The sequence below is a fragment of the Agelaius phoeniceus genome, chromosome 33 (assembly GCF_051311805.1).
Source record: "Agelaius phoeniceus isolate bAgePho1 chromosome 33, bAgePho1.hap1, whole genome shotgun sequence".
NCBI lineage: Eukaryota > Metazoa > Chordata > Aves > Passeriformes > Icteridae > Agelaius > Agelaius phoeniceus.
In genome coordinates this window covers 2,167,928-2,190,649 of record NC_135297.1, presented here as the reverse complement: position 1 = coordinate 2,190,649, position 22,722 = coordinate 2,167,928, and the positions used below count along the sequence as shown (strand labels likewise).

The window sequence follows — 22,722 nt, the reverse complement described above, 5'->3', positions numbered from 1 at the left end:
CCTCCTAAGAAGGACAGCTCAGGGGCACAGGCACATCCTCCTCCCAGACCAGCATGTGATGTTCAGCTTCCTTCTTCAGGTGACACGGAGAAAAAAGGCTGGAGCTCTGCATGGTGTTCCACAGAGAAGAAGCCTTTATTAAGAGCAGGGCACTCTGCATAGGGAGCCAGGGACAGAAACTCTCAGAACCAGGGAAAAACGGGATTCTATAGGGAAGGCAAGGGGCGGGACAAAACTGGTAACCAATGGGATAAGGGCTCAGGGGCAGAACACAAAGGGAAGGACCAATGAGTACTGGGGGATCAACATAAAGTTGCAAAGGCAGCTGGGGGTCATATTTGCTCGCCCTAACTACACAAAGTCAGTGGGTCAGGAGTTGGCCCTCCAGGGGAGCACAGCAAGCTCTTCCCTGGCTGGATCTCTGGCCCCCACAACTCCCCCTTCTTTATTTAATAAAAAATCTTCTCCTAGAGACCTTGCAAGTAACTTCTTAGAACAGCTGAACATATATAAGAAAATAACAACATTTAAAAGGACCCAAAAAACATTTCTTAGGGGATCTTGGGATCTCTAGCTGGTCAGAGTGACCCTGATATACGTTAGAAAGTCTCTTTTCCCATCCCAGCGCTCAAAGAAGGAGTCAGAGATCATCCGTTCTTGGTCTCAAGGTTGTTTCTTGTATCTTATCTATAAAATTCTTTCTCCTGTCCTGACGAGGTCCGCTCAGCAAGACAGTCAGAGGCATTCTGCCTGCCTCGAGGCGGTGTTATCTTTTTATACTAAAAACTACATGTACGATATTTACAATTATTTTCCAATACCTATCACCTATGTTAGACAGTGAGCTTCTACTCTAGACCAATCTAAAAGTGCCAACATCACAGCAGAAGATGGAGGCCAAGAAGAAGAAGACGGAGAAAGGCTGGACACGGCCCGATTGCTCCATCTTGCCCCCTGAATCCCCATTCTAGAAACCCCAAAAATCTATTTTTCACCCCGTGATAAATTCACTATCATTCTACTTAAACTTTCATGGCTCGCAATTCTTCATATAAGGTTGGTAATCGTTTTTTCCAAGGGCTAAATCAAAGGCACAGGGGTCTTGGGCTCTGTGCCAAGGTCTCTGAGCCCCCTGGACAGGGGCTCGAGTCCTCCAGGGCAGCCAGAGGAATTTCCTGGGTTCTGACAAGTAGCCCTGTTGCAGTCCCTGCATACAAGAGTTTACTTGATCACTTTGATGCCAGGGAGCACCAAGAACTTGAACCTTCCTGGAGTCCAGCCCTGCCTGCCTATCACGGAGCAGAGGGAAAAGATGAAGAACCTGGGTGGTGGTTGAGCCAAATTGGCATTTTGCCATTTCTGATTTCCTCCCAGCTTTTGCAGCAGGGCGACAACCCCATGGCTGCAAAGCACTTCCTTTTGCAAGGCACATGCAGACCTCACTGGAAGGGGCTCTTGAAGGAGCTGCTGCAGTTGGCAACAGGAGCTGTTGTTGAATTCTTCACGTTGCTTAACCCCCCCTGCCAAATGCCATCAAGAGGCTGAGGAAGGACACAAAAAGATTACCCTGGAGAAAGGGAGGCCAAAAGCTTGGAAAAGGAGGAAAGAAACGCTCTGATGATGACGATGACAAAAAAAACCCAAACAAATTTATTTTGACAGCAAATGAACACCGGCCGCCCTCCAGCCCTCCCAGGCTGGCAGGCCGAGCGGTGCCGTTCCCATGGCATGAGGTGCTGGCAGCCTGCGGAGAGAAACCAGAGAGCCACGGTCAGTGGCAGCAGGCTCCTGTCCCCCTGTCCCGCCATGGCCTGTGCCCAGGCCAGGCTGCTGGCTCTGCTCAGAGCCCAAACCTCCCGACCCATTCTCTGTTTTTAGAGAAGGGCAGCGGGGCAGGCCACGTTCCACCTCCTCTGCTTAATCATGGCACAGCAACCTCCTCAGCAGCTGCAAGAGCGGAATACCCGTGTGCCCGCTGCCGTCTGCCCGGAGCCCTTCTGCCAGCCGAGCTGTGGAGCCGGGTGCCCACCTCTGGAGAGCTGCTGCCAGGAGAGGAGCCGATCCCAAACCAGGTCCTCGTCCTTCTGGAAGGGGCTGTCCCCGCAGACCGTGGCCCCTGTGGCAGTGCTGGCACTGGACACGCTCCACGGACGCTGCAGGCGCTTCCCTGTCCGGTCTGGGCACCAGGTGTAATCCTCCTGGGAAAACAAAAGAACAATTGCATGAAAGTCAATTCAAAACAAGACCTGGAAACAAGAAAAAGCACAAAGCCTGTCACCGTTTCACAGGCCTGAGGAGGGTCTGACCACTCCATGTGAGAATTAAACCTGTCCAGGGGTGGGGAAAATCCCCACCTTTCCTGCCCGTAAACGCACCCCTTCCTCAAGGGCCTACAGAGCAGACCAGCTGGGGCATGGCTTCAGAACCCGTCCCCCCCTCTGCCGCCCCCCATCCACATGGATGGATGCTTTTGTCAGGCTGGCTGCCCCCGCCTCAGCCTGTGCCAGGCTGGCTGGCAGAAGCTGTCAGCAAGGCCAGGAGCCGGCTCCCCTTCCAGAATATCCATCCCCTGTCCCGCCAAAAAGCAGCTCAGTGGCCGGCAGAAAAATTAATATTCCCCAGCGCCGCCGAGCAGGGAACCTCCAGCACGTGGCCAGGCCGAGCCCTGCCATGCCTGGAAGCACCAGCATCCCCCCGCCCCTGTGCCGGCTGGGGACTCATCTTGATTCCATCGGAGTGCAGAGCGTGTCCTTCAGGCAGGGGCCGCAGCCAAAACCAATTGGCTCTGCCCCACCAGCGGCCAGGTCCAGGATGGTGTTCCCAGCTCCACGTCGTGCTCCAGAAGAACACGCCAGCTGTGCCTCGGCTTGCGGCGACATCACGGTGCCATTGAGCTGCAGGGGGATGTTTCCTCTGTCCCAATCCATATCACCTTCACTGCACTGCCACCACTTCTCCAATAGGACGGGCAGCACGGAGCCACTCCCTCCACAGCTCGTGGGGACCAGCGGAAGCAGCATCTCCTCGGCTGCGCTCTCTCCTCCGCGCCGTGGCCGCAGGGAAACGCTCCGGGGTTTTCTTCCAGTGCCAGGAGACGCGTGCCGCTGCTGCTTGCTGGGCTCCTGGATCCTACTGTGCTCAGGGATGCATGTCTGCTGTCTCCTGGGCCAGGCAGGGCTCCTGCAGCCAAGAATGCTCAAAAAGGTCCTCCAAGCATGGCCTGTGTGTGGGCTCCATGGATAAACACCACCTGATGAGGTGCTGGCACTCTGCAGAGAGAAACCAGAAGGCTCCTGTCCATGCTCTCCCACATTCCACAGTGCCCAGGCAACACCAGGAGTGCTCAGAGCTGCACCCAAAAGCTTCCTATTGATCCTCTCTTGCGGAGGACACAAGCACAGAGGCACGGGTGCCACCTCCTCCAGCTAAGCCCAGGAGATCCACCTCCTCACCAGCTGCAAGAGCAGGATGCTTATGTGCCAGGTGCCCCTCCCAAGCCCATTCTTCCCCTCGTGCCTTGAAGGCGCATCCCCACCTTGAGACACCCGGGGTGGGAAGACGAGCTGGCCCCGGACGATGTCCTTGTTGGTGTGGAAAGGAAGGTGCCCGCAGACCAGCTCATAGAGCAGGATGCCCAGGGACCAGATAGTGGCTGGCTGGCCATGGTAGCAGCCAAAGAGGATCCACTCTGGTGGGCTGTACTCCGGCGTTCCTATGGGACACGGGCACAGCTCATCAGGCCCATGCTGCTCCCTCCCACCCTCCTTCCCTCCCTCCCTCCCTCCCAGGCAGCTCCCGTTCCACAGCAGCCAGCCCCTGCCCTGCCAAAAAGCAACTTGGCTGCAGCTGGTTGAAGAAGGATTCCCCCTCCTTCCTTCCCCCCTCTTCCCCCTCTGCCAGCAAAGCGGGGAACTCAGCTGCCCGGCTGGGCCCCGGCTTGGGCTCACCTGACATCCGGGTGTAGATCGTGTCCTGGAGGATCGCGCCGCAGCCGAAGTCGATGAGCTTGGCCTCGCCCGTGGCCAGGTCGACGAGGACGTTCTCGGCCTTGATGTCGCGGTGCAGGACGCCGCGGCTGCTGCAGTGCCGCACGGCCTCCAGCACCTGGCGGAACAGCCCCCGCGCCACGGGCTCCGTCAGGAAGCGCCGCTGGTGCAGGAAGTACCAGAGGTCCTGACAGCGCTGCGGACGCTCCATGACCAGCGCGAAGCCCTCGGGCACCTCGAACCAGTCCAGGAGCCGCACGACGCCGCGGAAGCCAGGCCGCGACACCATCCACAGCAGCGCCAGCTCCAGGGGCACAAGGGCGCCGTTGCGCTGCGGGGGGACCGCGATGCCGTCAGCGGGGCCGATGCTGCGCCGCGCCTCGGGCAGCCCCTGCCCGGCCCCGCCGCGGCTCGCCATGGCCCGGCCCGGGGCGCTGCGCGGCCCCCGCTCACTCCACGCTCGCTGCCCTCGCAGCGTTCCGGCTGCCGCCCTGCCGGGCCTCGCCTCAGCCCCGCCCGGCCCGCCCCGCCGGCTCCTCCCGCTGGCCCCGCTCACTCACCAGCCGCGCCCACTCCGAGATGCGCTCCCGGGACACTCGCTTGATGGCCACCTGCGAACCAAGGCGAGCGGCGGGCTGAGCTCGTCGCCCGCCGCCCGCCGCCCGCCGCCGCCCTCCGAGCCCGCCCCGTCTCTTACCGGGGCGCCGTCGGCGAGCCGGGTCCCGGAGTAAACGCTGCCGCAGCCGCCGCTGCCCAGCAGCGGGCCCTGCCGGTAGAGCTGCTCCAGGGGAGGCTTCTCCGCCCATGCGGGCGGCACCGCGCTGCCGCTCTTCTGCCCGGGGCACCCGCCCGCCCGGCGCGCTGCTGCTTGCCGAGCCGCCCCGGGCTGCGGCGGCTCGGGGCCGGCGGCCGAGCTGGCGAGCGGCGGAGCTCGGAGCGGGGAAGCTGCCGGCCACGCTCTCGGCCACGGGGCGGGAGCCGGGCGGCAGCGGAGCGGCTGCGGGCGGAACCGCGGCAGGGGCTTCGTTCGGGGCTGGGGCCTCGGCCGGGGCTGGGCCAGAGCCCGCGCCAGGCCGAGCCAAAAGACCGCGATGCTCCGCCAGCACCAGAGCAAGCGGCTCTTCCAGCGGCGCCACAGCCGGTACGGAGAGAGCACGGCTGAGGCGGAACCACGGCGGGCCGGGCAGGGGCGGGCACGGGGCGGCCCCGCCAAGGGGCGCCTTGCGGGACGCGGCATCAGCCGGGCTGGGAGAGGCGGAACACGGACGGCACGGGACGGGACGGGAATACAGTGAATGGGAAGGAGAAGGGGATGCGGAGGGAGGGAAAAGTCGATCGGAAAATCGATTGAGAAAAGCGCTGCTGCTGCTGCTGCTGCTGCTGCTGCTGCTGCGGAGCCGCCGGAGCTCGCGGCCGTTCCTCCGTTGCCCCGCGAACCCAACGGAGGAGCCGCCGCGCGCCCCAAGGAACGAAAGAGAGAAACAAACTAATCACACCCCAAAGTCATTCCTATTAGAGAAGGAACCAAAGAAAACAGTGTAGCAATAAAGAAGAGTGTTGGCTTGTGGCTTCTTTCTTCTTTGCGTGAGACGCAACATTTCATGGGTGTGATAAACGAGTTCACTGGATTTAAGGATCATACAATTATTAATTTTTTATTATTATTATTATGCAAGCAAGAATAAGCAAAGTTCAGCGCTGGGCGGCCGGGAGTCTCCGCTCCTCTAGGCTCGCACCGTTCCTATCCCCAAGGTTCGCCTTTTATTGCCTTCTTCTCCCAGGTCCAGGGATGACGTGGTCTGTCTTTTGCGCTTGCTCGTTCAGTTGCTAGGGGGTCTTTTTCTGCCTTCTGGTGGTCGTGGGATGAAGGCTCCAAGTCTTCCTCTTTAACCGCTGAGTGAACTTTTCCTTATAAGGCACATGTATACAGTGGAATTTTCAGAACACTATAGGATTCCTGCAAGCCTAAGCAATTCTTGTGAGTTTAAGGATTGTTGTTACAGCCTTCCTCTGTGACCTCTGGGTGAACTTTCCCTTATAAGGTATATCTTTACCATGGAATTCCCAAAGCACTATACGATTCCTGCAAGCCAAGCAACCATGTGTGGCTGCACATTTAAGAATCAAGCGGTTTTAGCTATTTAGTTATTGCTTTTATATTGTATAATTTTTTAGCTATTGATTTAATTAATGAACAAACATATTGCTACTTATTACAATCCCCCATTTTTTTTACCAGTTTTGATCATTAAATCTTTTTAGTTCCTTCCTAGTGTGAAAAATGCATGTATTTTATGATTGCCTTTTCGCAAATATTAAAATGAATATTATATGTGTTGTGTTAGAAAGTAAAGCTGTATTAGTTTTCTTAAGTACTGTGTTAAATATAGTTTTAGGTTATAAAAATTGTTAAAATAGAAACGATGCTATGTAGGATACTTTTTTAAAAAGAAAGGACTCACAGCGAGATAGCAGCCACAGGACACCTAAATCTTTCAGAGAAGAAGAATTTATGGCCCTCTTATCAGAAGAAACCAACTTCTTCCCGCCTCAAAGGCACTGTTAGGATTTGGAGGAAGAAGTTGACGATGACCAGACAGAATCCTGTATTTGAATGGAATTGATGCATCATATATGAAGTGTATGAATATGCAACAGGGGATTGTTTTTAAGGGTTAATCCTTTGTTAACAGGGGTCCTTTTCGGGCTTGTGCTGCCCAGAAAAAGGTACCCGGACGTCCGTAACTCTTTGTCTTTATTGTCTCATATTGTCCTAATTCTGTTTGTTCAAATTATTATTACTCTAATTGTATTACTATTTTTATAACCATTTTATTACTATTAAACTTTTAAAATTTTGGAAACAAGTGATTGGCGTTTTTAACACTAGCAAGCGTTAACTGAGTTTCCTCATCAGTTAAGCTATGTGCACTAATTATAGATGCCAATTTCCTTAGCTTTTTCATCATATTCCAATTCATAACGAATAGAACTGCTGCCAAAATAAAACCAAGCACAATCAGAATCAAAAGAACAACAATGGGATGGCATATACTGTTTAGGACACCTGTGGTAGTAGGAGCCCACCCGAACAGGGTATCCCACCACCTGTGCTCGCCATCTTGCTTTACCCTCTCTAGAACCCGGTGTATTTTTCCTGCGTCATGATGAACAGTCACTAGGGTTTTCTGTCCGCTTTCCTTGATTTTCTCGAGGATTTGGATCAGGTCTTGATGGAGCATCAGTTGTCTCATTAGAGTGAAGTTCATCCCAATCGGGGTGGGCATTAGCTTGTGAAGCAGTGTGTAGTTGGATTGGAATAGGTGGTGAGAGGTGACTTTAGCTTCATAAGCGATATCACACCCTGTAATCTTAGCGAAGTTACAAGCACAGAAGTTTGAGTGATTCTTTGTATCCACCACAATATCATCTACAAGCACAGAATCACAAATAGTTCTAAAACACGCACATCCATTGCCTATGTATGTAAGAACTGTTTTAGAAGTCTCGTAAGGACGAATCTCAAAATGACAGATGTTTTGCTCCGTGTCTAAACAGATATCTTGAGCTATAATTACATTGCCTTCACAGCTGAACCCCAGTTGTTCTCGGATAATACAAGATTCCAAATCAACAGTTTGCCATGTGTCATCAAACTGACGGGCCCATCCCCTATGTTCTATAGGATAGAGAACAGCTCCATCATGGTTTATTCCTAATGCAATAACAGGAAAAACTAGATGTACAGAGGCATTGTGTATGGTCAAGACAAAAGCAGTAGCTGAATTTGAAATAGCATGATAGGTAAAATTCACCAGTTTCCACCAGGACTGGAATTCTCTTTCAAAATCGTTGGCATTGTCCCAGATTATTTTCCGAATTTCTGTGGGGAAAGTGCCTTCCTCGCCTTCTCTTATAATTGAGGCAGAAACTGACTGCATCCACAATTGTGCTTGGATACAGCTGAGGGCTAAGGAAACATTATTTTGTGCAGCACTGAGTGCATCAATCACCAATTTGTGATCGTTCACATTTACTCTTTCCCACTTTGGCAAAATGTTTGACAGCATCCACTGGTGTGTCCCCAAGGCTAACAGAGATGACTTCAGTGGTTGCTGTAATTTGGACAGATCTCTAGTCGTAGCAGCCAATTTGTTCATTAGCACTTCCAAATCAATGCTATTAATTCCCAATCCTGTGCCTAGAACACCGGTCTCATCTCTAGGTTTCCTTGTTTTAAAAGAGCTGTGTTTCCAGAGCCAAATGGTCCAGCCTTCAAAGGATATTTGTAAAAACGAAGAACAAGCTGGCTGGATGTCTGAAACATTGGTCTGCATCAGCAGTTTGACCTGTTTGAGAGACCATGCTGGATTGAATAATATTTGTTGTTGACCAGTTTTCCTGATTATATAAAGTCCAATTTCGAAAATGTTTGGGGTGAGTATGACTGGTGGTGCAGGTGGAGTGGTGATATTGTGAGGTTCAGCAGTGGTAGAGTGGTTTTAGTATCTATTATAAATTTAAAAGAAAGGCCCTGTGTATCTTTCGACCAGAGACAAACTACCTCTGCAGTGTGAGTTAATGTGAAGTTTTGCCAGCAGTCTCGTGTTATTGGGTATGCACAATCTGCTATTTGTTTATCCTCCTGACCCATGGAAACACTGATTGCAATTGTGTTAGTATAGTCAGACCCATTAAACATTCAACATCCAATATTAATTTGTTCTCCCACTACTCCTTGAAGCTGCCAGGTTTCCTGCTTCTTCCATTCGTGTCTAGCGTACGGCAGCCTGTCATGCAGTACTAATGTTAGTAAACTTAAACCTGTGGTATTCCCCATAGATCCGGTAGATTGCAAAAAGGCCTGAGACCAGTCAGGGGTCAGGGTCCATTTATTGAGGGGGATCATGTTCTCTTTGTAAGGCTGATGAGGGTTTCCCCAGGCAGCCGGGAGGCTCAGGGTTATAATAATTAAGGGAGCTCGCCAAGCAGGGCAGGGTCCTAGCAACAAATTTCTTTCTCCTTTCGCACTCATATCTCTTTTACCTGGGGCTTTCCTGGGCTCCGTTCCTGTTCCTGTGCTCCGTTGCTCTCCCCCACTACTCCTCACCTCTCTGCCTCGCCTGCCAGCCCGGGTGCGTCGCTCTGCAGGGATCATTATCTTCTCGGCAGCAGGGGTAGTCTTCAGGGGTGCATTATTTGGGCTTTCTCCTTAACTCCTGCCCCCACTCCTAAGGAGGGCAGGCTGTCAGGCCTCCAGGCAAAGGGTCTCTTGCAAAGGATTTCTTTGATTTTACGACGGACTCTCTGCCATCCCTAGTGAGCTTTACAGGGCCTGAGTCCCACACCTACTTCGGGTTCACCCTCTGCCTTTTATTCCCTTTCTCCTGTCTTCCTAGAGTTACGTCATTCTTCCCTATAGACTCGGGAATAGCGGCGAATCGTGCTATTCCACTCGTCAGGCCTCACTTGCCGCCCCAGAGGAACGTGGATTCCCTTCTTACACAAGGTAGTTAATATGACTGTCTGGTTTTGGCGTGTGATCCTCTGCAATTGGTGTTGGAATTCCCATGCCAGGGCCCAATCTCTTCTCTGTTCTACATTTTCAACTAGTGACGCTGCTTCTCTGTCAGGGATCTCCCGCTCTCCAGGGATCCTTATAAATTCTCTTAAGGCCCTTCATGGATTTGCTCTTCTCCAATCCCAATCACAAGTAAGACACCATGCACTCCCCACCAAATGTGACTGCAGAATCCACCATTTGCGTTTACAGCCCCCACAAAAGATTTTTACCCACGCCCGACAAGAAGATTCCTGACATTTAAGACACTCGGTGTAATTGAATAATTCTCACCTCACTTCAGCCACTACTGAAAGAGCAAGCGTCAGTTCATTCCAGGTTTTCCACGGCAGAGGGCACTTGAACTCCTGTTCCAGTTCCTGTAGGGGTTTTCTTACCAAGAGTCTCAATCGGTATAGCTCTCTGTCCCCTAATTCAGTCATTCACGTTCCCAGCTGGCGCAGGTCCCTGTGCCTTCCGAAGGGTTGGCCGTAGATCTCCAGGGCGACTGGTCACCTCCCAGGGGTGTCTGCAGTGATGGGTCCTTTCACTCAACTGGCATGTGTCCAGCCTTTTTCAGCAGTTGGGATGGCTGTTTCTGTGGTAAACAGGACAACATAGGGACCTTCCCATTGGGGTGTTAGGGATGTCTCTTTCCAAGTCTTAATTAGGAGCCTATCTCTGGGTTTAAGCTTATGCATTATTATATCCAAAGGGGGTCTTTGTCCCAATAGCCCTTTTCATTTTAATTCCTCCCTCCATTTCATTAACTGTTGTATGTAACCCTGAATTTGACTATCTTGCATGCAAGGATGGTTCCCCGGGAGTTCTAAGTCGTAAGGCATTCCATAAAGCATTTCAAAGGGAGAGATTCCCACATCCGTCCTAGGTTGGGTTCTCATGTTTAGCAATGCCATGGGTAAACATCTGACCCAAGACATTTTAGTTTCTACCATGAGCTTGGTGAGTTGCTTCTTGATTTCTCCATTTGCCCTTTCCACCCTCCCTGAGCTTTGAGGGTGCCAAGGGGTGTGATATTGCCATTTAGTGCCTAAGGCCATGGTTACCTCTCTCAGTACTTTGTTTGCAAAATGGGGACCTCTATCAGAGTCTAGTATTTCTACTAGTCCATACCTAGGGATTATTTCTTCCAGCAGGGTTTTAATCACCACATTTGCAGTAGCCCGCGATGTAGGATATGCTTCTACAAAGTGGGTTAGATGATCTACCAGTACCAAGAAGTACTTGTATCTCCCTACTTTCGGTAGCTCAGTGAAATCTATTTGTACATGTGAAAAAGGTCGGTGTGCTAATTCCCTTCCTCCTGGAATCCTTTCTCGAGCCTGATGTCTGTTAACTCTTTGGCATGTTATACATCCCCTAACTACTTGTTTTGCTATATCGTAAATTCCTATACACATGTACTTAATAGTAAACTGATCTACTAAGGCTTGGGTTCTCCAATGAGTCTGGTCATGCAGCTGCTGCACTATTCTTGGGCCATAGATTTTGGCAGTACCTCCCTATCATCTGGCAATTTTCGAATACCCCCATTCTCTTTTATTCCCATTTTGTCTAATTTCTCCTTTTCCTGGGCTGTGAAGCTCAGGACTCGAACTTTCTCATCATCTCGCATTCTCCTTATCCCCTGATCCTGGAATTTTCTGAGAGCAGCTTCCTTTGCCTCTCTGTCTGCTGTGTTGTTTCCTCTGATCAAATGGGAGAGACCCTTTTGATGTCCTTTAACATGTACGATTGCTATTTTCTTTGGGCCTCTTAAAGCTTGTAGTACCTGAGTAATTAGTTCCTGATGTATTAATTCTCTCCCTCGGGAGTTTATTAACCCTCTTTCTTCCCAAATTTTCCCAAAAGTATGTACCACTCCAAAGGCATATTTTGAGTCCGTGTAGATGGCCCCAACCTTAGCTTCCAAGAATTTTAGAGCCCGCAATACTGCATACAGCTCACAGGCCTGGGCTGACCAACTAGGACTCAAAGGTCCAGATTCTATTATTTCCAAATTTTTACCTCCTACAATCACATATCCAGAGATTCGCTTTCCCTCAACAACTCGAGAGGACCCATCCACAAATAACTTTTCTCCCTCTTCCAGTTCTTCCTCTTCGAGGTCCAGCCTAATTTTTGTTTGTTTTTCTATGCTATGTAAGCAGTCATGAGTTAAATTCTCCTGTGGATCTCCAAACAAGAGGAGAATTCAGCGGGGTTTTGCAGAGAGGTGGTTTCAAGTATCAACCGAGGGGATGACAGTAAAATGCCCTCATATTTCAAAAGTCTTGAGTCTGTTATCCATTTTTCTGCCTTTTGTTGCAATACTGCCCGTATGTTATGGGGGTAAAGATTTTCAGTTCTCCTCCATAGGTAATTTTGAGAGCTTCTTCCACTAAGAGGGCTGTTGCCACTATAATCTGCAAACATGTTGGCCATCCTCTACTTACAGGTCTAGTATTTTAGAAATAAATGCTACTGGTTTTCGATTGCCAGCCCAGTCCTGAGCCAGTACCCCAAATGCTACTCCTGCCTCAGTGTTAACAAACAAATAAAAGGGTCTCCTAACATCCGGGAGGCTTAGCACCGGGGCATTAGCCAATTCCTCTTTTAATTGTTCTAATGATTCATCATCCTTTTCAGTCCATTTCATCAAACCTTCAGCAGTTAGTTTTTCATACAAAAATTCTACTTTACCACGAAAGTTTTCAATCCATTGTCTGCAGCATCCTACAAGACCCAATAGCTTCCTGATTTGTCTCTTATTTCTTGGGGGAGGAAGGGAGAGGATTCCCTTAACCCTCCCTGGGTATAGTGTTTTAGTTCCTTTACTAAGTCGGTGTCCTAGGTACTTCACTTCTTCTTCTACGAATTGTAATTTACTTTTGGACACCTTCAGCCCCTGGATGCTTAAAAAGTTCAGAAGCTTAATGCTTTCTTCTCTAACAGATTCCTTGCTTTTTCCAGCAATTAAAAGGTCATCTACATATTGAACAATGGTTATTCCTTGGTGTGGGGTATAGGATTTCATTATTTGCTCTAGTGCCTGCCCAAACAAATTTGGGGATTCTGTGAATCCCTGTGGGAGCACTGTCCACCTTAGTTGTTGCTTTCGGTGGGTATCGGGATCTTCCCATTTAAATGCAAAATAATCTCTACAATCTTCTTTCAAGGGGCATGCCCAAAAGGCGTCTTTGAAATCTATAACACTGTACCAGTGATCATCTGGTTTCAATTGACTGAGCAATGTATGGGGGTTTGCTACTACAGGGAACCGGGCAATGGTTCTCTTATTTATTTCCCTTAGATCATGTACTAATCGGTATTTTCCATCTGGTTTCTTTACAGGTAAGATGGGGGTGTTGAAGGGAGACATGCAAGATTCCAAGAGCCCTTGTTGTATTAACTGTTCTCCCACTGGTTTTAGTCCCCTTCGCCCCTCATCTGACATGGGATATTGTTTTATCCTTACTGGGATTTCTGGGCTTTGAATGTTGACTGTGAAGGGCTCTATATTCAATCTTCCTGCTGTATCAGGGGTATACCAGACTTCTGGGTTGATTTTCTCTTCGTCAGTGACCCGTAAGGGGCACAACCTGCCTTTCAGCTGTTTTTCTTCAATATTTATATTTATCCCTAATTCCACCATTAAATCTCTTCCTAATAAATTGTAATTGGCTTCGGGGACCAGTAGCAGTGATCCTACCCCTATTTTCTTCTCTGATTCTATTTAGACATCTTTAATTACAGGAACCTTGACGGGTTCTCCTTTTGCCCCAATAACCTGCACTGTGGAAGGTGAAATCTTACATCCCGGGGACAAAGATTGAACTGTTGATCTCTCAGCCCCTGTATCTACAAGGAAGGTTATGGGCGTTTGCTGGGGACCCACCTTAAGTTTTACCAAGGGCTCCGATGACATTTGGGTCCCCAATAGATAGAGCCCTTGACCCCCTTAATCCTCTTTGAACATTTTCTCACCCCTAAGCCTCTTTCAGCATTCCCTCTTCACGTGTCCTTTTCCACCACAATAGTTACACACTGTTCCTTCTCTCCCTCCAGATGGGGGTCCTCCTAAATCCCGGGGACCTCTCCTCATGCCATTTCTTTCTCGTGGTGGAGGGTTGTTTCGCTGTCCCTCCCTGACTGCCACCACCATCATCCGAACTTGTCTTTTGTGTGCCTCATCCTCCCATCTAACATATACCTTCTGAGCCTCCCTGAGCAATTCATCAAGTCCTCTGTCCTGCCAATCCTCTAACTTTTCTAATTTCTTTTGAACATCCTCCCATGATTTGCCTACAAACTGTGTTTTAAGGAGCGTGTGCCCCATTGGCATCTCTGGGTCCACCCCTGAGTATAACTGAAAACTCTTCCTTAATCTTTCCAACCATTCAGTGGGGGTCTCATCTTTTCCTTGGCACTCTTTGAATGCCTTGCTTATATTTTGTCCCCGGGGCACAGCCTCTCGTATGCCCTGGATTATGATGGTTCTTAAGTCCTGCATATGACCACAAGTGTTGGGGTCCTGATTGTTCCAGCTGGGATTTTGCAAGGGCCATTTCACATCAGCTGCAGGACCTTGAACATGTTGGGTGTCCCAAATCCTCATTCCTGCCCTTCTAATCATCCCTCTCTCCTCTGTTGTAAATAGGATGCCTAGAATGGATTGCATCTCCACCCAAGTAAATATGTTTGGCCCTAGGAACTGATCCACTCTTTCTGCTACTCCTATAGGGTCTTCTAATAATTTTCCCATCTCTTTCTTAAACTCGCGGGCATCTCCCGAGTTCAAGGGGACAGTGACAAACCCCATCCCAGCTTGAGGTCCTCCTAATGCTATTTCCCTGAGAAGGAACAACCCACTGCTCTCTCCTTCCTCAATTACTGTCCTTATCTGACTCCGATTACGCCTCCTGCAATCCGGGGAGTCCGTGACCTGCTGTCTATTAGGGGCCGATGCCGGGGGTGCGTTTGGGGGGCTTCAGGGGGAGCTGGTGGTATATACGGGGGAGGATAAATAGGAACATATTCCTCCGGTTGAGACTTTTTCTCTTTGTCTTCCTCCCCTTGACTTCCCTTAAGGGGGAACAACCTAGCTGTTTGCTCATTACTTCCTACCAACCATAATTTAGCATATGCACTCTCCTCCGGGTTCACCAGCTGTTTAGAATTCACATAAATGTTCAGGGCTTGACAGACCCAATCCTCGAAGGATCCGAAAACGGGCCAGTATATACTTCCTGAATCCAGATTCTTGCCTCCCCACACTACCATGCAATAATTAATCATTTTTGCCTTATCCTTCCCCTTTCTGGAGGGAAAGTCATCCCAATACTTGATCATTAATCCTAACGGACTGTCCTTAGGTATTGGGGGTAACTGGGGACCCTCCCCCATGGGTCAGAAGGCTTGCTCTTCTTCTGCCCCATCTTCCAAGGCACCTCCACACACACACACACACACAAAACCCCTCGGTCGTGGCTCGCTCCCTCGCGGGCTACGAGAACCGCATTACTAGAGGGTCCCTCTCACGTCGTCCGCAGGTGGACGTCTCATTCACCGTGCCCTGGGATCCTAACCCCAACCGAGCGGTTCACCTCGTATACTCACGCGTCCTGTGTTGTCGCTCGGATCTTCGTGCACAAATTTTACAGGGTTACCGGTGTTTTCCTTGCTTATTCCCGAATTTAGGTTCATCAGTCCAGATGAGGGGTCGGGTGAGAAGGCCAGGGCCACCAGGTGGTGGGGCACCCACCCAGGATTCTCAAACCAACCCCGTTTTCTGGATCCGAGTCATGGCACCAAATTGTGATAAATGAATTCACTGGATGTAAGGATCATACAAATATAATTTTTTTTTATTATTATGCAAGCAAGAATAAGCAAAGTTCAGCACAGGGTGGCCAGGAGTCTCTGCTCCTCTAGGCTTGCACCACTCCAATCCCCAAGGTTCAGCTTTTATTGCCTTCTTCTCCCGGGTTCAGGGATGACGTGGTCTGTCTTTTGTGCTTACTCGTTCAGTTGCTAGGGAGGTTTTCTGCCTTCTGGTGGTCGTGGGATAAAGGCTCCAAGTCTTCCTCTTTTAACCGCTGAGTGAACATTTCTTTATAAGGCATACCTATACAGTGGAATTTTCAGAACACTATACAATTCCTGCAGGCCAAAGCAATCCTTGCGAGTTTAGGGATTGTTGTTACAGCTCTCCTCTGTGAGCTCTAGGTGAACCTTTCTTTACCATGGAATTCCCAAAGCACTATACGATTCCTGCAAGCCAAGCAACCATATGTGGCTACACATTTAAGAATCAAGCGGTATTAGCTATTTAGTTATTACTTTGATATTGTATAATTAATTAACTATTGATTTATTAATAAAAGAACGTATTGCTACTTATTACAGCTCTGTCCCTCTCTCTTTCAGCCCTTCAACACCTGACAGAGGACACCAGCAGTGCCGTGTCAGATGTGGCACTTGCAACATTGCATGTCCTCCAGGCACTGCACAGTGAGCCATATTCCCTCTTCCAGAGGCTGCAAGATCAGCTCCGCAGGGCATGGAGGACTCGGCCACGTCTCTCGGCGCTCGGCTGGCTGCGCTGCTGCAGCTCTGCAGAGAGCTGATGCCAGAGGCTCTGTCTGCTGGGACCACCTGAGCCAGGCGGGAATTTTCCATTTCTTTCAGATTGTTCTTTTCTTCCTTTTCTTTTTTCTTTAGTATATGAATATAGAGTGTGTTATAATACACAGACTCCCAGGAGCTTTCTTTTGCTACTCAGGCTCTGCAGGGCTTAGGGGAAGAGGGGGACAAGGGTGCCTGGGCTGGGCCAGCTGCCCAGGCGTGCAGTGTTGCAGGGAAAATGGCCAGAAGCCCCTTGGCCTTTGGTGGTTCTGTGGAAGCCTTTGTGCTGGTGACAGAGCGGCTGGGCAGGGGCCAGAGCTGCGGGGATCCCTGTGAGAGCGGTGCCTGGAGATGGCCACAAGCCCTGTGCCAGGCAGGAAGCGCCCTCTGTGTCCTCCTGCCCGTGTGCTGCTGGCTGGATTGCTGAGGGCTCCCGGCTGCCTCTGGATGGGGCTCCTCTGGAGCTGCTGTGGGGCTGCGGCGCTGCTGCCGGGCAGCTTGGCCGGGCTGGGGCAGCCCCTGAGGGGCTGGGGCGCTGGCAAGCCCTGAGCAATGGGGCTGTCAGAGGCCACAAGCAGCCCCCTGGCAGCCGCCTTCTTCCTGCCACAGTTGACTTGCAAGAGGTATCCTGGGCACTCTGCAACTAACAGCATCAGTGCTGTTGGAAAGCCAAACACAGGGAAATCTCAGACCTTTGGTCTTGTCAGCAAAGCTTAGAATTCAACACAGCATTTGATCAGACACCTTGGAAAGGGCTTCCAAACTTAGGTGCTAGAAGCCAGCATGCGGATTTCTAGTTGATTAGAGCAGAGACACGGGGACGAAAGTTGAAGTGAAGGAAAGTTGAGAGTTTTAGGGCTGAAGATCTAGAAAAAATCCAAGGAGTTCCAATGGGAAACAAGAAGCTTAGGATGCAGTGCTGTAGGTTTGTGTGTCCTAACATGATTGGCTAAGGAAGCTTCTACTGTAGCCTGAGTCCAGAAGAGGAAATATTGAAGCATTGGCTCCAAAACATAAATATCCTTGTTGGCAGTGTCTTCTTGGCCAAGAAATCCTTCAAAGCTCTTGGAACTACAAGTCTTGTGGCCTTGTGAGTCATGCAGTGGAGATGTGAGCCAAAGTCACCCTTCCTGGCTATGGAGAAGAGAAGAAAAAGCAATGGCATAATCTAAAAAACTCCGAGGTCCGCTCTCTAGCGCCTTCCAACCTCCTTCAAATCCCCCAAAGTGGCATTCAGCTCCAAATAGATGACAAGGACTCTTAGTGCTGGCTCTTGGACTCCAGAGCAGCTGCTTTAGGATCTTTCCCATACGGCTGTGTAGTTGTGTGCCAGCAATGGATCATTTGAAGAAACTTTCCCAAGTGACTTGCATGGAGGTTTGTTTGAAGGGTGTTTGAGGAGAAAGGCTCCCAGCAGAGGTCTGGCCTTTGGCCTAGCTGTGTCCCCTGCTGATTGTCAAGTGTGCCATCAGCTGCAGGGCTTTCTGGGCTAAAAATATCATCAAGTCACTTGGACTTGCTCTTTGTGGCCTCTAAGAGCTGGACCCAATTTTGGGGCAAATTTGGAGAGCTCATCTATGGCTGGATGGAGCAGCTAGGATTTTCCCAATTGCTGGCAATGGTTCTCCAGGTCCCTGGTGTAAAACGGGGCTCCCCAGCAACTGCGGATCTGCAAGATGATAAACAATTGCCTTGCTCTGAAGAGAGAGGCGTCTGCTAATGAAGGCAGAAGGCTTCTCTGAAATGGAAAATGAACATGCCCTCCCTCCCTTCAAATGATTCTAATTTAGAAATTCAAATGCTCTCAGGGAAAGATATGGGCATAGGAGTGAGCCTGCAGAGCCGGGCAGGGTTTGCTGATGCTCTGAGCCCTTGCTAAAGATCCTGTGCAGGCTGTCTCAGACACCTGGGGCCAGGGATTCCTTCCAAGCTGGGCTACTTTGGCAGGGCTGGGGGCGGCCCCAGGGCAGAAGGCAGTGTGTGCAAGGGCCCTGGCTGGCACGCTGCAGCACAGTCACCGTGCCATGGAACGGAACCCGGTGTCCAAGGCCCCTTTGTGACACGTGGGAAATAGAAGCTTGCCCGGCTGCTGGGAACAAGCCACGGGGCAGAACGGGACAGAGCGGTGCCGTCAGGAGCCCCCGCACAGCGCACTCGTTCCTGTCTGACCCGCAGCCTTTCCCAGGCGTTATTCCTGCAGCTGAGCTCGAGGCCAGGCCACGGGACTTGGTGACCCGTGGCCTTGCCGAGGCTTCTCTTCTGCAAGTGCTCTCAAGGGCAGAGCGTGGCACTTGGTGCCCCAGAGGCATCTCCCATCCCTGCCACCAGTGCCCTTGAGGCCCGACCACAATCCTTGACAGGAGTCTCCTGTCCTTGTGGCAGGAGCCCTGGAGACCAGAGTGCAGGACTTGCTGTCCTGTAGCCTTCCCCAGGCTTCTGTCTTGAAGGTGCCTTCCAGGCACAACTGCAGGACTTGCTGACTCGGAGCTTTTCCCAGGCATCTCTCCTGCAAGTAGCCACAAATCCAGTCACTAACATGGAGCAGAGACCCCTGAGAGCGACCAAGGTGGCCTGGGGGGTAGAAGAGGAGGAAGAAGGCCCTGCAGCTGCCCCAGCACAGGAAACCAAAGAGGTGGTGCCGTTTGAGCTGCCGCAGGAGGGTGAGTGCCAGAGCTGGGCCACAGGGTTGGTGCCGGCAGCCAGCTTGGCACCTTTGCATCCCATCGCATCCCATCGCATCCCATCGCATCCCATCCCATCCCATCCCATCCCATCCCATCCCATCCCATCCCATCCCCTGGGCCATGCCCATGGACAGGACGGAAGAGGGGCCGGGCAGACACCCCGCAAGGGCTGTGCTCCATCCCCTGGGGCATCCCGGGGCTCTCCCTGCCTGGGGAGCGCAGGGCTGGGCCGTGTTCTCCGGTCTCTCCCGCAGCCCCTCAGCTCTGGCTGCGCTCGCTCTTTGCCAGGTGCAGCCCTGGAGCGCACACAAGAGCAGGAGCCCGCCCGTGGCCTCTTCCGCAGAACAGCGCAGGTACCTGCAGCCATCCCCACCTGGGCTGGGCCTGCTGGCACCGCGCTTGCAGCATTCCCTGCAACATCCCTGTCTTCTTGCCCTTCTCCTACAGCTGGTTTGCAAATTCATCAAGAAAATCCGGGCGGAAGAGACCCGCACCATGGGCACTGGGCTCAGAGCATATTCGCACATCTTCAAAACCAAGACCAGTGCTGCTCTGCTGGATATGCTGGTAGAGGAGGGCTTTTCCAAGCCAAAGCAAGTAAGCAGCCTGTGGCCAGGCTTTGATCCTGCCAGGAATTGCTTGCTCTCCCAAGCCATGCCTGCTGGTCACTGGAACTCTTGGAGGCCATGGCAGCGTGGTGGCAAGGGAAGCACTTGTCTGGAGAAGCTGGGCACATTCCTCCCTCTGGCCGCTTTCCAAGTGTCCCCGTGCCTTCTCCAGGTGCCCACCCTGGTCAGGTACATCCACCAGTGGCTCCTGGCCAATCAGTTTGCTGAGCACAGGCTGAACAGGAGCCTGCTGGATCTGACGGAAGCACAGCCCGCTGACGTAGTTGTGACGCTCCTGCGTGTGGCCCCGTCCTGTGACAGGTATGGGGCCCACCTGCCCAGAGGGCTCAGGGCTCCCCAGCCCATCAGCCTGTACAGCCTGGCCCAGGTGTCCGAGCAACAGAGAGTTCCAGGGCCCTCTGGCTGCTCCCTTTGCAAGCCCTGGCATGTCAGGCCTCGAGCCTGCTGCCATGCTCCCTCGCTGCCCCTCAGGGGCCTGTCCCCACAGGCCTGGGCTGCCTGGCTGCTGCTGGCCAGTAGCAGTGGGCAGAGGCAGAGCTGGCAGCCAGCTCAGGTCCCCACTGCTGCCCAGGCCCTGGTGCTGTGTCTGAGACCCCCCTGAGACAGAGCTCGAACCCCACAGAGCTGCTTTCACCATGTGGAAGAGCATCATGTACTCGCCCAGGACTGCAGAGCCGGCGCTGCTGATCCTCCTGCATGTGCTGGGCAGCTGGCCCAAGCACAGCACGTGCACCTCTGACGGGGACAAAACGGGTGTCTTTGTCCTGGCTGTGAGTTTCTCTAACTGGACTTTGCTGGCCCCAAGGCCGCCTCTCCAGCAGCTCTCCATCCTCCATCCCCCACTGCATCTCCCTGCCGCAGGCGCTGGCCTGAAACCTGGCCCAGGGGCAGCTGCAGGCCCAGCAGGCCCCGTGCTCCCCCTGCCAAGGTCTCTGTGGGCCTCTCCCTGCCAAGCTCGGGCCCTGCCACACGGACACCTGGGCACTGAGCGCTGTCTCGGGGGGCTTTGTCCTTTGCAGGCAACCGTGGTGATGTGGAAGATCCTCCAGGTGCCCTGTGTCCCACATATGGTGACGGTCTATTTCCCTCGCCTCTTTGTGCATCTGCTCTCCCAAGTGTTCTTCAGCACTCTGAATATGCCAGAGGAGGTCGATGCCTTCTGGAAGGGATGCCAGGAGGAATATGGCCTTGCCACCAGCCCCAACAGGTGCTCCATCCCACTCCTCCTGTCCCTGCTATGTCCCTGGCCAGGAGCCAGTGCTCCCAGCGTCACCGGGGCTTTGCTGTGCATGCAGGTTTGCGGTGCGGACCCTGAAGTCCCTGCTCTGCCGCATGCAGCACGAGGATGTGGTGGGGGCAATGGAAGGCAACTGTGGCTGGGACACACTGCTATGTGCTGACAGCCACCACTATGCCGTGGCTCTGCTGGCCAGGTGAGAGCCCCTTCTCCCCACAGGCTCTGACATTTGTGCTCCAGGCCCAGGGAGCTCCACACAGTCCCCGAGTGGTGGGCCAGAGGGCCTTGTCACTGAGGGATGGCCAAGCAGACTGGAAAAGGCTGGCAGAGGAGGGTGCCCAGCAGGAGCTGCCTCCCAAATAGCCCAGGGCCCCTTGCAGGATGCTGGCGAAAGAGCAGAGCTCTGTGCGTCAGTCCTGGCACAGCTTTGTCCCCCTGGCCCACAGGCTTGGCTCCTTTTTCTCCTGCCAGGGAGATGTGCTGTGTCTCCATCCCCTTGTGCTCCCGCATTGCTCGCTACCTGCTGCGGCTGCTCAGCACACAGGAGCCACGCTGGGAGCTGCCCGCCCTGGCCTTCCTTGTGGAGGTGAGCCTGATGGCCAGTGCTGCCTGGCTCAGCTGCCTCCCAGCTCTCTGCCCTCTCGCAGCCGCAGCTGCCTGGGACGGTGCCCGCGCCCTGTGCTGCTGCCAGGGCCCAGGCCTGTGCGGCTCCGGGCTCCTGCCGGCCGGCTCCCCTGTCACTGGCCTGTGCCTTTCAGGTCCTCCAGTTCCTGGACTTGAGTCAACGTGGTGCTAACAGAGTCCTGCCAATCTTGTCAAGGCAGCTGCAGAGCCTGGCGCTCAGGGCCCTTCTCAAGCTCATTGAGGAGCCCTTCATGGTGAGAAAGGGGCAGCGGCTGAGGCTGAGCTGGGGAATGCAGTCGCTTGGGCTTGGCAGGGCTTTGGGCGCTGGGGCAGCTGCTCCCAGCTCTCCCGCCTCCCAGTTCAGCTGCCCGAGTGCTTGGGGACAGGCCTTTGGCCTCTGGGCCCTGCGGCAGCAGGATGGCATTTCACAAACTTGTGTTCCGCACAGACCAAAAAAATGTGGAGCCTTACTGAAAGTCTTGTGCAGTTCCTGTGGGATGCAGATGGAGAGATAGTTTTCATGACAGTCATGCTACTCAGCTTTATCATCTTGGACAACGACACGCTGATGCCCGGCCCCATCACACTGCAGCTGCTTGAGGCGCTCCTGCCGCTCTTTGACCATGTAAGGCTCACTGCCCCCAGCCACGGCCACTGGCTGCTGCCCGCACACTGTGTCCTGTGCATTTGCAGGCCTGCGCCAAGCTGAGCCCCGTGCAGCCGCAATGCTGAGGTCTTTTTTTCTTCCTTCCATACAGAACAATTGGCAGGTTCAGCTGATCTCCATCCTGCTCTTCCGAACGTTGGTGACTCTTCCACAGGAAAGGGAAAAAAAGGCCCTGAAGACACCCCTGCGCCAGAGCCTGCTGCCCCTCTTCTTCCACTGCCATGACGGCAATCGGCTTGTGGCACAGGTGAGGACTCGTGGGCTGCTGCTGTCCCCCTGGCAGGGGGCTCGGCTGCCTCCTGGCCTGGCGCCTGCCTGGCTGCAGCCTCCTGCAGGCCTTGGCCCAGGGACGCGGGTCCTGCACCGTGGGCTGTGGGGCCAACTCCGCGTCTCTGCTGCTCTCCAGGCTTCTGGGAAAACGCTGCTTTGTGTGGCCAAGTTCCTGAAGAGGAAGAATCTTGAAAGACTGGTGAAGAGCCAGAATCTGTTGAAGTTCAGCGAGTGCCTGGTAAGGAGGGCCTGGAAGCCCCAGCCTCAGCCCAGAGAAGGCCCCTGAGGGCGGTGCAGGCAGCGCCCGGCCCAGGGGCTGAGCCCGCGCCAAGCCTTCCCTCATGCCGCTCTCTCCAGCTGGCAGAGGACAGCAGCAGAGCGGCCGAGCACCTGCGCGGGGCCCTTCCCTACCTGCAGAGCCCACAGGAGTCACTGCAA

At 52.8% G+C, this 22,722-nt stretch overlaps 1 protein-coding gene and 1 long non-coding RNA gene across 2 annotated transcripts; both read right to left on the bottom strand.

Moving 5' to 3' along the window:
- Positions 1–1,627: 1,627 nt before the first annotated feature.
- LOC143696355 (uncharacterized) lies at positions 1,628–2,100 on the bottom strand. The gene is made up of 2 exons (XR_013185754.1): positions 2,030–2,100; positions 1,628–1,744 (listed from the first exon to the last, which is right to left on the bottom strand). It is a non-coding gene; the product is annotated as an uncharacterized LOC143696355 (long non-coding RNA).
- Positions 2,101–2,935: 835 nt separating this feature from the next.
- On the bottom strand, positions 2,936–9,396 carry LOC129131912 (serine/threonine-protein kinase pim-1-like). Its single transcript, XM_077192444.1, has 7 exons — positions 9,392–9,396; positions 5,132–5,231; positions 4,684–4,818; positions 4,547–4,597; positions 3,948–4,317; positions 3,536–3,712; positions 2,936–3,269 (listed from the first exon to the last, which is right to left on the bottom strand). The coding sequence occupies exons 1-7, from the start codon at positions 9,394–9,396 to the stop codon at positions 3,139–3,141; spliced, it is 969 nt and encodes a 322-aa protein (XP_077048559.1). The 3' UTR covers positions 2,936–3,138.
- Between the last annotated feature and the right edge of the window lie 13,326 nt (positions 9,397–22,722).